This window comes from Lonchura striata, chromosome 3 (genome assembly GCF_050655825.1).
Source record: "Lonchura striata isolate lonStrDom1 chromosome 3, ASM5065582v1, whole genome shotgun sequence".
Taxonomy (NCBI): Eukaryota; Metazoa; Chordata; class Aves; order Passeriformes; family Estrildidae; genus Lonchura; species Lonchura striata.
This window is the reverse complement of record NC_140705.1, coordinates 61,539,103-61,557,409: the sequence shown is the minus strand read 5'-3', so window position 1 is coordinate 61,557,409 and position 18,307 is coordinate 61,539,103. Positions and strand designations below refer to the sequence as shown.

The window sequence follows — 18,307 nt, the reverse complement described above, 5'->3', positions numbered from 1 at the left end:
CAAGCAACAGAATTAAAACGTTTGGACACTTTTCCAGAGAAGGACATTTTAATTCCCAGTACTGAATTACAAGGATCAGAATCAGCTCTATCTGCTGTTCCCAGTAGTTATAATACTTAAAGCACAATGTTTTGAAGAGCTGTGGGAAGGAAGTGAGAGGTGTAACAACTCTAGACTGAGTACACACAGTCGAAATGAACCCCAGTGTGAAGGTTACAGTGGTATTGCCAGAATGCTTTTCAGTTTTACTTGACTGAAAGAAAGAAAGAAAGAGTGCTGTGCTCGTAGCAAAAGTGATGCCTACAACTGTTGTCTCTTTCTTCTCTCTCACAGGACCTTCAGAGAACTGTGACGCAAATCGACCCACAGAACACCAAGGTCCTGACCTTTATCACTTACATAGGCTGTGGAATATCTGCTATATTTTCAGCTGCAACTCTTCTGACATACATTGCGTTTGAGTAAGTACTAATTCTGTGAAGAACATCACAAAGAAGTACCTGTGTGTGCAGAATAAAATAAGTTAGTTATGTGGTTAGTGTGGTTTATTTGCCTAGGAGGAGAAGTCTATAGTTGAAAATAATCAAACCTGCAAAATCAGCGTCAAAGTGTTGTAAAGTGGAAACTTTTTCAAGCAGACATAAGTTCAGAGTCTTTCTTCCAGTTTCTAATGTATTGTGCTGCTCAGACCAGGGAATAAGGGGAATGTGTATCAAAATTGTCCTTCTGGCAAGACAGAATCCTCTAGATTTTGAACAGATAGATATTATTTTTAAATTGTCAAACGGGCTTTTTATAAAAACAAACCAAAACTTGCCTACATGAGCATAACAGACTCCAAATTTAAAAAGAGAAATTTCCAACTAGAGAAATTACATTCTATAGCCCTTAAGAAAGAAGCGGAAAGACATAAAATGAAAATAAATTGTGAAGTGTTGCAACAATTTCAACAGAAGTCCTGCTGAAATGTGAAAGTGGCTCAATAGAAAGCAAAAATTTTGAAGTGGTACAGTTCTGTGAACAGTGAAAAGAGAAAATGAAGTCATGTCAACACAAAGAAAGCATTCTGCCAGTAACAGGATAGGACATAGTAGCTGCTAAAGCATAGTTTTCTGGGGACAGGAGGGGGAAGGGGGGGCTGAAGAAGGGACTTTACAAGTTTTAAATATCTTCAATGATTGCATTCCTATTACATTACCTATGGTATAGTATTCTGGTTAAAGTTGGTAGAAATTATTTGCTGCCCCTCATTACCCACATTTCAGTGGGGATCAGTTAAAAAAAATTACTTGTTCTTCAGTCTTCCTAAGATCCTATTTAAAAACAAACAGAAAACCACATCCACTGGACAATATATTCCAAAAACTAACATATAAGGCCATGTATATATATATATATATATATATATATAAAGATCACAGAGGATCACAGAGGACCTTCTGGTCAGCTATATTTTTTTTGTTGTTTTCATTTAAAATAGTTCGTATTTATTTATATTATATTATAATATATATTGTTTATATTTTATTTGAAAGGTGTTGGGTTTTTTAAATAAAAAAAGTCCATTGTTAAAATATTGCAGCAGCTCATTAGGTCATTATGGACCCAATGAACTGGTAGTTTACCCTCACCACACGCAGCTGAAACCTTCAGCAATCCCACACAGAAATACACACCACTATGTCTTACTGCACAAACCCAGCTGGAGGGAGTCCCTTGTGCTTTTATTGACTTTGTGAAGGGGTAAACCCAGCTGCAGTAGGTAGTTTGTGTCATTGCAGCAAGTTAATAATGTGTAACATGTTTCTCTCACTAGGAAGCTACGAAGAGATTATCCATCCAAAATCTTGATGAATCTGAGCACAGCTCTGCTCTTTCTTAACCTGATTTTTTTGCTTGATGGCTGGATTGCATCCTTTGACATTGACGGCCTCTGCATAGCTGTAGCTGCACTTTTGCACTTTTTTCTTCTGGCCACCTTTACATGGATGGGACTGGAAGCTGTTCACATGTACATTGCTCTAGTGAAGGTGTTCAACACGTATATACGGCGATACATACTGAAGTTTTGCATCATTGGCTGGGGTGAGTTCAGTAGATGCAATATTTTCATAGGATGTATGCTGCTGTATAAAATGCTTTCTGTAAATGCTGCTATATAAAAGCTCTCTATCAGAAATACAGAGTAGGATTTATATCAGTGTGTGGTTTCCTTCCCCAGCCTGCAGCAGTGCCGGCATGCAGCCAGCCCTCTCTGTCACTGAGTTCCCCTGTGTGATTCTGTGTAAATACACTGGCACTCTCCACCCAGGGCAGCTCCCAGCCCCAGAATAAGCAGAGAGACCAGATAAACTGGTCTTGTTTTCCAAAGAGGCCAGAGTGGGAGAGGGGAAATGTGAGTGTCATGTCAGAGATGGAGAACTGTGTCACACAATGAATGCAGAAACTTTTGCAGTTACTGCAAAGCCTATGGAGGTTTTGCAGTGACTTTCAAAAACTTTAATTCCAGCTTGAATTTTCTTGCCAGCAAACACAAAGCCTACTGTGTAATCAGAAACAACCAAAATTTTCTTGAGATTCAGCACAGTGTTTAAACCACCAAGAGATCCTGGCTGCACTAAGCAATGTACACAGCAGGACAGAAATGGAAAAAGTAATACTGAAAAATAACTGCAAGGCTCAGGCAGCAAGACTTTTATTCTTCATTTTTGTCTGTATCAGGAATCTGTGGTTTCTCCCTGAATGCGCATATTGTGTTTGAAATAATACAACACAATGCAAAGCCATTAACCTTACGACTAGAGCACTGACCTCAGTACAGCTGATAATTGATGTCTTTCCATTGGCAACTAGCATCCTCTTTGGCAACCTCAGCAGAGGACGAGGACTGAGTGGTCGGAAAAGCAAATTAACCTCTTCCCCTTTGAATCTGTTCTGTTATGGCAAGGATAAGACATGTAAATAAGGCATATCAGGAAACATGCATTTCTTTTGTGTGAGCTGTACCTTTCTGCAGAGTTTTCTTCTGTATAGTCGTCTATTTTCTCCAGATACTCTGCTTTTTTATTAAGAAATACATAGTTTGCTTTATGGAAGCAAAGGGACCACATATAATATGTATAGTGCTGTAGAATATGATATGATGTATATAATATTATATAATATAGAATATAATATGATGTATATAATATAATGTGGTTGAGAGAAGCAGTGGAGATATTTCAGGTTTAAGTTCATGTACCCCAGTTACACAACTTTATGAATTCACATGAGCATTAAAAAAATCCCTCAAAAAATTCCTAATACCATTCCTCCAGTAGATCTGATTTTTACAATAATTTATTAATCTTTTCACTATATAATGAGAGCCTCTGTGCAGCTGCAAATTTAACTTTGGGAAATTAAGGGATATTATTTTACTTTAGTTTATTATTTTACTTTAATTTCCTTATCACATACTAAACTTCTTCTACCTTACAGAACTTTACAAGGCTTATTCATTAGTGCCTGTTAATTGCTTTGATAGTTCTACATATTTGTACTGTTTGAAAAATTGTTTCCTTCTACCTTCTCAGTGCAATTTTCTCAGGATGCTGTGCACTAAAGTGATAGGGATGGAGACATCAGTAATTCAGCTTAGCATGGTGAATTTGAAATTTTAGGAGATTTGATAGCTCACAAGTTTTCTTGTGTTACAGGTTTGCCAGCTCTGGTGATAGCAATTGTTTTTGCAAGTGCTAATACAAATGCAAGCCATGTTTATGGCAAACAGTTATATGGCAGAGATATAAACGGGCATGGAGGAGATGACTTGTGAGTATTTCTTTTGATCTCTTAAAATTTAGCATTTATAGTTGTTTTGGAAAAGTCAATGGTGCATTAAACAAGCAAAAAGAGGCAAAACTCTGAATTATTAGAATCTGTAATGTGAAGAAGTCTGTTAGAAAAATTGGAGGGAAATCTGCATTACCCAATGCCACGTACAAACATGCCTCTGGCAAAAGCTTTGTCATAAAAATAAAATAAAAATACTTGTTTTGGTTTGTCTTAAATGAAAAGTATATTTTCTAGGTAAGAGCAAAGAAAGAATTTGTATAAAAATAGTTTCCTTTGTAAATCAAGCAGCCTTTTGCCAATGTAGTTCAATAGTCTTCTATGTTCTTCTCTTGATGTCCAGATAATAACTCCAAATGCCAAACTTTTTATGTGAGTGCTCTTTTCCTTTCCTGGCAAAGCCTCATTATGATAAATAAAACTTTAATTTTTTAAAATTTTATTATATTATCATGCTGAGCATTCAGGCCATTTGCTGCAAGAGGAATTAGTTAGAACTCTCATATGGCTGACTGTCAAAAGGCTGCCTCAGAAGTCCTGCTTCTTCTCCAGTCATGTTCAGGTTCTTCTTCAGCTCCAGTGGCAGAAACTTGAGATTTTGACACTGAAGATCCAAGTTTTCCCATTCTGTTTCTAAAGCACTCAATGCTTCACACAGATGACAGCAGTGAAATGTTTTGTACTGAGTCTGAGCTTTTTTCATTATGGGAATGCAGTTCCCACCACTTCCTACTTTTTTAACTAGTTTTGAATAAAATTTGGTACAGTCCTCAGATTTCTCATATGCTCATACTGTAGGCCATAGTCACTTAAGATGCCTCTGGGCTTCATCCTTTTTCCAAACAGAAGATGGACAAATGTTTCATTTTATATTATATTTCTGCATCAGTGGTATCAGAAATTGGCTCATTTTCCTTTAGTCATATGATTAATTAGAGGATAGTTGCCATTAACCAAGAATGATCCTTTATTTTATTTTATTTTAATTTTTTTACAGCTGTTGGATCAAGAACGAAGTTGTCTTTTACGTGACTTGTGCCGGCTACTTTGGAATCATGTTTCTAATGAATGTCGCCATGTTTATTGTGGTGATGGTGCAAATCTGCGGGAGGAATGGGAAAAGAACCAATCGGAGCCTGAAGGAAGAGATCCTGAGGAACCTCCGTAGCGTGGTCAGCCTGACCTTCCTCCTGGGCATGACCTGGGGCTTTGCATTTTTTGCCTGGGGTCCTTTAACTCTTGCTTTCCTGTACCTCTTCTCAATTTTCAATTCATTGCAAGGTAAGCTGAATTTTTGTTCTGCGAACGACCAGTATTTGATCTGTTACTGTTCTGAGGCATACTATGTCCGGTGATTGGACCGGGGAACTCATATCCAAGCTCTCTAGGTTCTCCTTTCATATTTAACCATCATTAGTTTCCCCTTATGTGGAATAATACCAACTACATGTGACTTGAATATCTTATGTAAATTAATTACAGTTTCAATGTCGTTTTCCATAAAATTAACTATATTATAAATAGAGCTCTTCCTGGCTAATACTCTGCAGTGTTCTCTGTTGAGATACACGCTGTATGACCTTCAGCATTTCCTTTCACTGATTATAACAAATATAGGAAGCCTTTTTCCTTACTTTATTCCTGTAGGGAACCTGTAAAACTCATAAATATTTTATATAAGGCATGAGGAACTCATAAAATAAAATTCAGTCCTGTGTCAGTGTGGAGAGATAGCAGAGACATATGGGATATTCTTTGCCTAAGAAAAATCCAATGACTGTTACAGTCAGTTTATTTTTCTTTCCATTATTCAAATTTTGATATTTTACTTTTCCAGCATAGTTTATCTTTCTGAAAAATGCTGTAAATTGTAATCAAATCGTTATAAATTACAGAATGATATAGATGACATTTAAAAATATTCAACTCAGAGCTAAAATTTGCATATGTTGCAACTTCCATAAAATTCCCTACCAGTGCTTGCCTTATCCACCTATAAAGAGCAACTAAATATGTAATGGAGAGAAAACCCCAAGGTCATTAAAAGCGCATGTGTTATGCCACACACATATTGACATAAAAATTAAATCTGCTGGGGAAAAAAACCAACAAAAAAAAACTCAAAAAACAAATTCAAGAATGTCATTGAAGAAGTGTGTATTATGCAATACAAATATTGAGATAAAAATGAAATTTTCTTACGGTCAGCAAAATATCTTCTCTTTACGGAAAAAGTACTTAATATCACCCTGTGCAGATTTTATCTGATACAGTTGAGATGTATTTACTGTGCTGAAAGATTTATTGAGCTTTTATGGAAAGAGAATCATGTTGTGGGTTTTTGTTTGGGTCAGTTTCAACTTAAAATGCTAAGCAAAATGACAAAAAACATTTGGATGTGGTGTTTTTACTAGAGACTGTTTTTTACAAAGGATAGATTCTGATACTCCCCTAGCAGCATAATGAAGTATTTACTGCATTTTGTCTGTGTTAGATATTCAGACAGGCCTACAGAGATCAGAAGTATGGGAAGAACATGAAGAAAACTTAAATTCTGAAAACCTTGCCAAGGGTCAAATTGAACAAGTTCTCTGTAACCAGAATTTCCAGTGCAATCAATTAAGCTTGTATGTGCAGAGTGCATACAAGGTTAACCAATGCTGCCTAAGTGGGGTAATGGCACTTTTTAATGGAAAATGAATATTTGGAAGGCAATTAAGTCAGAAGATGAAACTGAAAAAGATGAGAAGTAAATGTAGAAAGAAGAGTGATGAGATTTTCATGGATTGTGGTAGCAATGATGATGCAGTCATGCTCAGTCACGTCAGATCAAGCAATTGGAGATAAAACTCTTCTATCTGAAGGTACTTTTTGCTGTGGCAGAAAGAGCTAGGCAAAGCTAAAGGATAAAGGAAGAGGATGTTTAAAATCCTATACAACTGGTGCAATGTTCATGTTGCAGTAAGGAGATGGAATGGGGCAAATCTGTATCAGAAAGCATTCCCTAGCAGCAAAAAGCATTTCAATATAGCAAGTCTTTCATCAGTATTTGCAGCTTAATTATGGAGATGTTGGTAAATACATCTGTTCTCTCTCATGTTTTTGAAAGCTGCATGAGTAGTATTTCAAGCCATACCAGCAGCTTCCAGCAGCAGTTTTCTGTGCACTGGTGATGAAAAAGCAAATTGCAGCAACTGCTAGTGTTACTGTACTTTGCTGTTTCATCTACAAAGGAAATTCTTGACACTCTCTCCTTGACACTCAGAGTAAAAAATATGGGAACATTTCTTTTTTGGCTGCTCATTTTATATATATGCCTGGACAAGCCAAATACTTTCAAGTGAGAGCCAAGTTAGAACCAAGCCTAGAATCTGATTTGTCTCTGGGAACCAAAACCAAAGTTGTACTACTAAAAGCACATTGTAAACTTAATGAATAATGAAATACAGAGAAAAAAATTCTGGAGACCAAGCCCAGACAGGGCAAAGGCAAAGTACTTAATGCAGTACATTTGTTTTGCATTACTGTGGAATATGCATGTTCTTTTTAAATATTCAGAACATTCACTGCACTTTAATTTAGCATTAATTTACCAAGTTTGTAAGCTGTGTAAAAGCCCCAAGAAGAATTTCAGGACACAAACAACTTCATATCTCCAGTCCTGTAAGAGCTGATAGAGGTTGCATTGGACTTCCTCTGTGCTTTAAAAAAATCACATAGAAAAACATTTTACCAAATGCAAATACAGTAACCATAATCCAAGAGAGTTTACATTTGAGATGCATTAAGGTCATGCCTTTTTTAAAATGTGCTTTTCCTTTTTTCCCCATCAACTCTTGAAAAACTTTGGAAAGATTGTCTCTCATGACCCAGTCCCTACCTGAAGTTAACTGATTCCAGAGGTCTCAACCTGGCCTGATAAGCAAATACAAGTCCAGTTCAATGACATGCATTAGTGCAAAATTAGACCTCAGCAGTTTGGAGGAGAGAAGATAATTATAATAATCCAAAACATAAACCAAGCTATACCCTGCCATTGTTTTCTGACAGCTGAAACATAGTAGACATTAGTATACAGAACAATTCAGGATGATCATAAAGGAATGGTTTTAGACGAAGCCACTTAACCATGTTTGCCCACATTATGCAGCATTTATTCACATCTAAGATAAAATCATGCAATAGCATTTTGCCTCAGGTTGGCTCTCTCAAAAACAGCACAAGTAAAACAAGAAGTAGGCTAAGCCACAGAACGACAAAAGATTCCACAGCCAGTGACAGCCTGAAAAGATTCAGGAGTATTTGCAACTACTATATTCAGCTCCAAAGTACATCTATAGGTGATGAACATATATGATCTGCTAAGACCTACCTTATCACACAGTAGGATACTTGTCTCCTGTCTTAAAAATAAAAACTTCAAAATTCCATGAGAAAAATCAACCCTACAAAAACATTCTTAAACACATTTATTACGATTGCATATGAAAATCTGTTTGTTTTCTTTGGAAGTAAGCAGCTGGACTCCTAATTAGTACATGTGAGCGTATTCTTACCATTTCCATAATCATTCAAGTACATGCATGTGATGCACAAAAATCCAAGTGTGCTTTTTCAGCATTTGGCCAGCACTCAACCCAGTATATTAGGATACCCCTAAGTGCCATTTACAAGATGTCTGGTTTTAAAAGAATACAGCCCATAGTTCTGTACATACAGGAGATAAAATATCTCCTTGTAAATATAATAATGTTGGTATTTATTTTGCAGTCTCTCTCTTGCAGTCCTGTTGAGTGCAGAATAGTCATTTGCTTCAAAGACCTTTCAATCATTTTCCTCTAAACAAAAAAAAAAAACAACAAAAAAAAAAAAGAACACTGAGCTAAATCAACAATGCTAATAAAAGGCATACTAATCTCTGTATTCTCATATCCCAGACACTTACATGGCAGCTAGAGGATGGGAAAACTTTAGTTAATTTCCATACCTCTTAAATGATGCATGGATAACAATAATAAAATATTAAAATTAATTTTTTTGTTTGTACTTCATAGTCTTCTGATTACAAATTTCAGTTAATCTGTTTATAAATACGTGCTTCATTTGGTGTTTATTTGCTTTTGTCACAGGATTGTTTATATTTGTATTCCATTGTGCTATGAAAGAAAATGTGCAGAAACAGTGGAGGAGACACCTCTGTTGTGGCAGATTCCGACTGGCAGACAATTCAGGTAAAGACACTTCACAACTCCCCTCCTTAGGTGCTGCAGTTGTCTATAAAAGTCCAGGTAAACAGCTTGATATGTTCTTGTAATATAATGCAAGGTAAGCCAGAGATGTGGATGCTGGTTTTGGAAGGCCCATCAGACCCTAAAAAAAAAAAAAAAAAAAATTAAAAAAAAAATCCAGAGATTCAAACTTTGTCATTCCGAACCCAGTCTTACTCATTTTCCCCTATATTAAAATATGTTGACTTTTAATTGTGTGGACTGTTAAGCTGATGTAGGAGCAATTCTAAAAAGTTGCATAGGAATCTTATGACTTCTTTTGCTTTTATCTTTGCTTTTTTAAACTGTCCTGTCCTTTGCCATTGAATTCTGAGAATTTTAGAGACTCGGAAACAAAGAAAATTCCTTTAACAAGTTAGGTTCTGGAACTGAAGTTCACCTTCATCTGCAACAGTCAGAGTGAATGGAGAGACATTGGTTTGGACACATGGAAAATCCAATGCTTAGGCCACTATATGTATAATTTCCTGCACCTTTGGCCATCTTGGATGGCATGAAACTGCTTTGTTCAGGCAACTATCTCTTCCTTTGCTGACAGATGTAGTGATTTGGACCATATAATTCTTTCTCATATGGTTCTTGTTCAATGACCAGTGTTCAAATGTACAGCTGGTGTAAGATGGCATAAGCTTGTTGTTTTCTACAATAAGCTTTCATTTTGTAGTAAGAAATTATTTCAATTAGTTCAAAGGGTTAATGCAAACTAGGAAAATCATATTCATTCTGATCAGACATCCAAATTTTTTCATATGTTGAGTTTCCATGTGATTAATCCTGTAACTCCTGAACTGAAAAACAAAGATGGATCAAATTATTTCCTTTTTTTTATGCTGCTGTTGGGCAGCTTGTAGATGTGAATATGGTAGAAATAAAAACATGAAGGATTTAAATATTTCAGTGGTATAGTTAATGTGATGTCATTGTGTCTGGCATTAACCAGTTTATCTCCATGGGCTGGTTTTAATCTGCATGAACTCTGTTCTCTCCAGAACTCATGTTCTGTTTTCAGGTAGAACAGTGAAATATAAGTCAAATGTGAATTTGCTTACCTAAACACTCTAGCAATAATTTAGTATGATGTATGTGTCTTAATTTAAATCAAGACTAAAGTGGCCCACATGTCTTTGACTTGGACTTCACTTCCATTTTGTGAATTTCATTGAAGTATGGTGAATAACAGCAAGATGACTAAATTGTGAAACTTTCTGCACTTACATGCAATTGTATGGTACAAAAGTGGTTAGATACTTTTATTCTACTGGTATTGGGACACCTATGATGCATTTTTAAGTGCTATTTTTCTTCAGTCAGTTTATTGGTATTAGCTGTTTCATTTAATTATGAAAGTTGTTCCAGCATAGGAGCCTGTTGTGTTAATGGTTTGGACAAAATTCTTTAAATGTGAACTACTGAATAAACTTTATTATGTAAAATGTGCACCAATATGCTAAACAACAAGCTAGCTGTTATTATGTACTGTCTTCTTCTGCAGCAGCAGCAGATCAAACCCTCAGATGATAAGATCACTGTAAATGATCCTATCTACCCCTTTCCTATCACCTTTAGATATTGTTCTTCAGGTCAGGAAAGTTTGGTATCCATATACTGCTACAGAGCTTCTCTGCTCTTCTGCATTCTGGAAATCCAGGTCATATTTGCAGTTCTGCTGTCCAGACAAACTATTGTTATAATGTTAGAGCCACTAATTTCAATTGTTTTAGTAGAGTGAATCAAATTAGAATAATTTTATCATTCTTAAGAACCAAAGAAGATACCTAACAGGAAAAGGATGGGGTATTTGTTGTAAGCAATACTAGGAAATGCATCAGATATTTGAAGTAATCATAACTGAACAAATTAGGCATTTATCATGATAGATATTTATGTAAAACTTCTCAATCATTTTTAGATTGGAGCAAAACAGCAACCAATATTATAAAGAAGAGTTCCGATAATCTTGGGAAGTCCTTATCCTCTAGTTCCATCGGCTCCAATTCAACCTACCTAACATCCAAATCAAAATCCACGACGAATACATATTGCAAACGAAACAGCCACACAGGTGAGTTCTGACACTACAACTGAGTGCATCTGTGAGCACATAGGTTTGTGTTAAAGGCACAGCAAGTGTTTCTACCCCAAGGTTAAAGAGAGAAAATGTCATCAATTCATATAGTGCCAGTATTTTTAAAATATATGTTACTGTTTAATAAGAACCATTACCCAACGTGCAGTACATCCAGTATATAGATCTGATCTCCATATGTTGCCATACTGAATGAAATAGGCTTGATGAAAGCAAATTTTGCTTATTATCCTATTGTAAACACAGGGTAGCCAAAGCACAGAGAGATGACGTTCTTCACCCAAGGTAACATGAAAGCTGGCAGTACAGCTGGAAATAGGAATCAAGTCTTCAGTGTCCAAGTCCACAGCTGATTGTCTTGGTTAAACTCCTTTCATCTAACTGTAAAACATTTGTGAGTGAAACGACAAATGGAGCCTACTCCGAAATGGATACTGTGTTCCCAGAGTATGCATTGTCTTGCATTTCTACAAATAGCCATATCTACTGCTTATTTATTTAGATATCAATGGTATATGTAATAAAAGGCATCATCTGTATTCCACTCATAACATAAAAATATGCTCATTTTAAGAAGACTTTAAGGGAGCAAAGAAAGAGAGCAGCTGGAATGATTTGCAAGTTTGGTTGTGTCTGAGATAATATTTCAGAAAGTCACTCATATAGTTCAGATTTTTTTGTTACTCTGGTTTTGTGAGTGCATGTTTTTGTCCTGTGTAAAGTCACATAGCATTATTATAAATACTCTTTTATAAATATAGTGGAAATAAAATCTGCGCACATATTTAACTCAGAGGTGTGTTTACTTGTTTTAAAATATTTATCAGAAAAAATGTTTAGATATGAAGTAGATGATTTCATTAGAAGGAAAGTTATGTTGTTTCTTAAGTATTAATTATTTTCATTAAGCCCCCAGTGTCTCAGTTATGATGGGACACTCACCTTTCTTGATGCATGGCATAGTTTCTAGGAAATACTTTCTATTATTTTAATTTGTGATCATTACCTACTTCAGTTTGGCACAAACACTCATTTTTTTAAATTAATTACACTGTTGTTTTCTCACTGACCAAGATTCAGTGCGTCCATTAGCATGAGGGATTGTGTTTCAGGCATTTTAATAGTTTAAAACTTTATTGTTTGTTGAGAACATACAGGAAGTACATCTGCTTTGAATACAGTAAAAATGAGAAGTATCTTAGACATTCCTGATGGCTGATAGCACCTGAGCTTGCTCTCAGGGCTGCTATTCACAACTGCACTGGGAGCACACGGCGAGTGCCTGCCTCCCTGGGCTGCCAGTCCCTGCTGCCAGGTTCAGTGTGCAGTGTGCCCAGCTGCCCTGCTCATTCATCTCTTCCCTGCAGGAACACTTCTGCCAGCAGTCTTCCACAAACAGCATCTTTAATATCAGACTATCAATTAAGAAGACATAGTGCTAGAGTTTTTGCAAAGTGTTCTTGAAGTTAAACAAAGAAACTGTTCCAGAAAAGAAGTAGTAAAGTTAAAAGAAACTCGCTCATATATATTCTTCAAAAATTATTAGTTTAATCCCATGCATAAATTATTCCTAAAAAGGATTGCAGTTCTTAATGTAATTGAAGTTTTTAATATGAAGGGTTTTTGGACATTAAGGGAATACAACAGTGTTCTTTTTATTTTTTGTAATTTCAATACATTTGACTTTGTTCTCCAAAATACACATCTTACTGTGATACTCCACAGGAATTTTTGATAACACTAGGTTTTTAAATACTGACATATCTTCTCATGTGTACAAATAATAAAAGTAATAAAATATAATATTCAGATTCTGATTGTTAATACAGCTGAACTTCCCAGTTTGCCAATTTAGCTAAATTGCAGGCAAAGAATGCCATTGCTACATGTCTTGGCAAGTCTTGTTGATACAGTTATAATGTGCTCCCTGGAATTGACACAAGCATTCATGTGTTTGTGGTGTAGATAATGTCTTCTAAGGCCCTTTCCTCATCAGTGGTGGAGCATTACAGGTAAAGTGAGAATTGATTTTGTTGAATGCATGGTTGGAACAGGGTGGAGGGATGCTTCTTGCATGATGTCCTCATTGACGCAGAGGATTTTGCTAATCAGAAATGCTGCTTATTTCTATTACATCTTGCACCACTGATGCAGAATCAAAGGACAAGCATGCTTCAAACTCTGGGTGTCTGCACTCTGCATGGGGCACACAGCATTTAGAACATCCCATTTTAGAAAACAGACATTAATGTCCTGACATTAATGCCTGTGTACAGTAGTCTGGGTAAAGGAGATTATCTTGAAACACCCATACACAAAGCATACATTAAAAAGCAAAAACAATATGATTGAGTTGCAGAAGATTGTTTAGTATTTATCAAAGTTATTACAGAAAATTTTATATATTTATATTGGGTCTACAGCCATTACTGGACCAGTCTTCTAGACATTGAGATTTTTATATCCATTAGCACCCAAAATTATTCTTGGTGAATTATATATTACTTAAAGCCAACCTATGAATTGCTGCTTGAATGCAGAACGCACCAACACAAATATTGGATGAACCCTCATGGGTGAACAAAAAAGGTCACTACGGCAACTTGTGCCCCAGCTGTCTACAATCCCAAACCAAACTACTTGTAGAAAGTCCTTAAATGCCCTCTGTAACCCTTCAGTGAATTAGAAACTAAGACTATCTCTGCAGAGAATTTGGTCATACAGATCACACTTCAGGGATACAAGATTTTGACCCTGTATGTAGATGTGAAGCCATTGGTTAGTAGATGCATACATTTGAAAGGCTCTCAGTACTCCACCATTGGACATGGTGTTACTCACTGCAATTAATGAACATTCTTGCGTGCTTTGAAAAATCATCCTGATAAGCCTCAAACATGCCTTTTTCTGTTTTAACGAGTGAAACTGTTTTGATTTCTCTGTCTGCAATCCATTTATCTTTTGCAACACTTCGTGCTCTTCTATGGCTTGATATCATGACATTTCCTGGGATGGGTTACTATTCTTTTTATTTCTAGTTGGTTTATTTCTAAGAAAAGTTTTTAATGAAATCTTGGTTCAAGTAGTATGCTTCATTCTTAAATGATCCTTTAACAAGGAATTTTCGGAGATGACTTCACCAAGGTCTTGTAAACAGCCATCAAAAATGTCACTTATAGAAACGTTACTTCCCAGGGTGCTCCACCTTACTGCTGGCTTACAGTGGTACAGATCTTGCCCAGGTTCAGGGAATTAACTCCAGCTTCACTGCAGTGGAACAGATAAGAAAGAGAGCTTGGTTAGGACAGCATACTTAAGAAAATTAGATACAAGCTCTCTCCTTCTTATTTCTCGCTACGTTAGCTCTACCTACTGACCATTCTCTGAATGACACTAATGAGAGCCACCGAAGCAGACTTTCCCAGTCTGGCTGGGAATTGCCTTGCTTCTTTACCTCTTCACCTTCACCCTTGACATCTAGTTTGTGGACTCTGAAGGGAGGCCCAGTTGTTGCATCTTTTCCTCCCTACACTTTTCAGTCTGCACCCTCCACATTATGGAAAAAACAAGGTGAGGCCAGGCAAGCACAAAGTTTTGGCTCTGGTTATCTGCTTTAGGATGAAAGACATCCTCTGCTAAATTCAGCACAGATTATATTATTTCTGTGCATAGCTCAAAACATCCACTGTTGAAATAATTCTTTTCACAGTCATTCTACAGTACTTTAACGTGGAGATGCTATTTATGGAGATCCAGTGCTATCAAAATGTTTTTGGTTTGTAAGATTCAGAGCATCAGCAGCAAATGAATATATTAAAAGGTCATAGGAGTCAGTAACACTTCAGGCAAAATAATAGAGGGATAATTTAAAGAGATACCTGAAAAGTCTGCCCACAAAACCATGTATCTCAAAAGAATTTAGAAGAAGCAATCTCAAGCCAAAAAGTTTTTTGCTGACTTTTAGGGCAATAATTTAGTTCAGCAGTAGTGGCAATTGAAGGCATATCAATGTGAGAGTGACACATCTTTTAAACTATGAATTTGCTTAAGAAGCCCTAACTATTTCTTGTTGCTTTTTCCTCCTCTTAGAGAATGTTTTCCTTGACAAGCCATCTTCAAAATTTGCCCAAGAGGATGGAGAACAGACATCAATCATCCCTGTCCACCAGGTTATTGACAAAGTCAAAGGATACTGCAATCCTCACTCCGACAACTTCTATAAAAATATCATCATGTCTGACACATTTAGTCGCAGCACAAAATTCTAACTCGGTTTCTGATTTACTGAGTTATTTTTAAATCAAAGGAATACAAAAATTTTTCCTGGAATTGAGAATATTGGATGTCACAGAGTATGACCCATTCAGTTATTTTTTCCCAGTTTATAGTGTTCTCCTGCAAACAGCTTCCACTTCAGGACTGATTTTTTTAAGTTTTTACTGTTGTGGGAAACGACAATTTTTTACCATGGTATTGAGCTGTTTTTAAATGTGTGCCAGCCAGCATGATGCCTGGACAGCTAATTGTAATCCTGTGTAAATATCTTTTAAGACTGAAGAGCAACTTTAAATTATATAATCCAAACAGAAGTCTTGACTCCTGGAGAAAATAGCAGACATGTCATGCAGTATAGGCAAGCTTTTATTGAGCAGTTTGCTGATGGTCTTTTTGTTTTGAAAAATATGGATTTTCCCTATGGCATTTGTTAGATTCTTGCTTCTTGAATGTCTAGTGCTCTTTATTCATAAATTAGTAAAACCCTAGCACCACTTAAAGGGCTATTTTAAACTATTTTTGCCTAAATAGACCTGATCAGATAGACTTAGTCACCAAAACAGCATATGCTGTAAATGCAGACAAATTTGTATCCATATACATAGAAAAACAGTTTACACAGAGTTGTGTTTCAACATTTATTGATTGGTATGTATGAAATGTAGTGTCTTCCATCTCGAGTCTATGTTTAATGTTCTCTTCACAAAACAAAATAACAAAAAGACATTCAACTATATATAGATATATAAATATGTACCTAGAACTCTCTCTACACATATTTCTATAATAACACACACAGTAAATATCACAATGCATACAAGAGACAATCTAAAAACTACAGACGGTGCTAAAACTTAAGTTTAAATATTTAAATGCAAGATTAATTATTTGTAAACCCATGAGTTTGTCAGTCTCTGTACTTCACATATACTGTGTGTATAGACACCTCCATCAGATGGCATTGCAACATTAGGATAATCTGGAACATGTTTACCAAAAATAAACGTCTTTCTGGGCACGTAATGTTATCAGTATCCCTCTGTTGCCCTGTTCAATGACATGATTTGAGGTTTTTGGATGCACAGAGTTTAAATAGTGTTGAGGTAATATTAAGGAATTTCACATTGCTATACTGTGTCCATAATAGCACTGGGGGGTAGGGGGGGAGGTGTGCACAGAGAACAGACAAGAGCATAAAATGTTACTTGTTTTACTCTCTATAAATGTGTGACATATTAGCAAGTGACCTTGAGTGCCAAAAGGTCATCTCTCCTCATGAATTGTGTTTCACCCCATGACAAACTTCATAAAAATTGTAGCTGCACGTTTCTGAAGGCATATGCTGAAACATAAAAGTTTTTTCCAAGCACTGCATTCAGAGGAGAATGTTTTAATTTTTTAAATTACCCCTTTTTTTAACCAAAATATTTTTAGCCACATATTTAATTATTTGAATTCAGAGAGCATAAAATTGTGCTGAGATTTTTCAGTTGCCAAGCAGGTGGATGCTCAGTGATTAGGGATGTGGGTTTGTGCTTTCCCTGCTCTTTGCACGTGCTTTTGTGTGCAGAGATCATTTAATGCTGTGACCGCACAAATGGCACATTTGCCCTGGCTGCAAACACCTGGTGGGAGGAGGATGTCCCCATGTATTCCATGAGGAACACTGCTGTCACTACATGGACCTGAACCAAACCTCGGCCTCACAGCTGCAAATACGTTTGTGTCTATGAATGGAAGTCAGCCCCATTCACTCAAACTGTAATTAATAACAGTGATGAGTGTTGTCAGGTATCTTCAATAATTGAAATCATTTAGGCAGAGATTATGTACATCATTTGCTGAACTTATATTTTATCTTTCCATTTGCTTAACTACTGTAGGTAATAGTGTTCACATAGCAGCTTACTGTGAGATTTCTACCTGATTAAGATGTTCAAAAGTGAAGAGAAGGAAAACCAAACATTCCTTAAAAAAATGAGGAATCAATAAAACATAACAGATAAAAAAAAAAAAACACAGTATCCTGAATGAAGCTGAGCTGTAACCTGTAAGTTTAATGTACATCTACCTGTATTTTTGCTGAATTAAGATTTTTTTCTCTTTTTTTACTACCATGTAGTAATCTTAAACTGTCTGTGTCACTTAGCTGCTCTTGAATGCTCTCAATTCTACAATGTAAAGCTTCTGTTTTGCAGTTGACATGCTGTAACCTCCCTTGTACATATTTATTTATTTGTGAGGTTAAATATGTCAAATATACTTAGCACTGTAATGACTGTTCTTTTTACTTTAATGCTAAGTTTCTGCTTCATCATAGACAAAGAGGGAAAGAATAATTTCTTACATGTTTTTTTCTAAATAACTTGTGAAACAATTTACTGTAGCTCTATCTTTTGCAACTTTGAGGAAACTTGTCAGTGTAATTTGTGATACTAGTCAGTGAAATATAATGTAACAGCTTTGAAGATGGACTAAAATGGAAAGAAACCTTTTCAAGTAAACATTTTTTATGTTAGTGTTCCAAATAATTAAAGTCTTTTAATAGTGACTGGTTGACTTTTATTTTTCCTTTTTAGTGTTTAATGGCAAAAATTACACAGTGGAATTCTGGAAAATAATCTTGTGGTTTTTTACTTGAGACAGGTACACACTTAGCCAAAATGTTGGAAATAAATGTGCAAGACTAACTCCATCTCATCAGGGGAAGACATTTTGCAGAATATGCCTTTCCCTTTTGTAATTTACTTAATGCCACATTCAGTGAATGGCCTGGAAGTTGTGCAATCTCATTTATTTACAGTGGCAGTCATATAACAAAATT

The 18,307-nt window shown here is 35.9% G+C and overlaps 1 protein-coding gene across 7 annotated transcripts in view; it reads left to right on the top strand.

Annotated features, from left to right (window-relative positions):
• Window positions 1-18,034, top strand: part of ADGRG6 (adhesion G protein-coupled receptor G6) — a 109,639-nt gene extending 91,605 nt beyond the window's left edge. For 5 of the 7 annotated variants that reach the window (XM_085575290.1, XM_085575287.1, XM_085575292.1 and 2 more), the window contains 7 exons: window positions 334-461; window positions 1,817-2,085; window positions 3,699-3,813; window positions 4,832-5,115; window positions 8,964-9,065; window positions 11,032-11,184; window positions 15,298-18,034. In XM_085575290.1, the coding sequence (XP_085431416.1) occupies window positions 334-461; window positions 1,817-2,085; window positions 3,699-3,813; window positions 4,832-5,115; window positions 8,964-9,065; window positions 11,032-11,184; window positions 15,298-15,476 (1,230 nt within the window). In that variant the 3' untranslated portion in view covers window positions 15,477-18,034. Of the gene's footprint in view, window positions 1-333; window positions 462-1,816; window positions 2,086-3,698; window positions 3,814-4,831; window positions 5,116-8,963; window positions 9,066-11,031; window positions 11,185-11,454; window positions 12,002-13,173; window positions 13,221-15,297 lie in introns of those variants that run through there. The other 2 variants (XM_085575288.1, XM_085575289.1) reach the window with 2 other exon arrangements.
• Window positions 18,035-18,307: the final 273 nt, after the last annotated feature.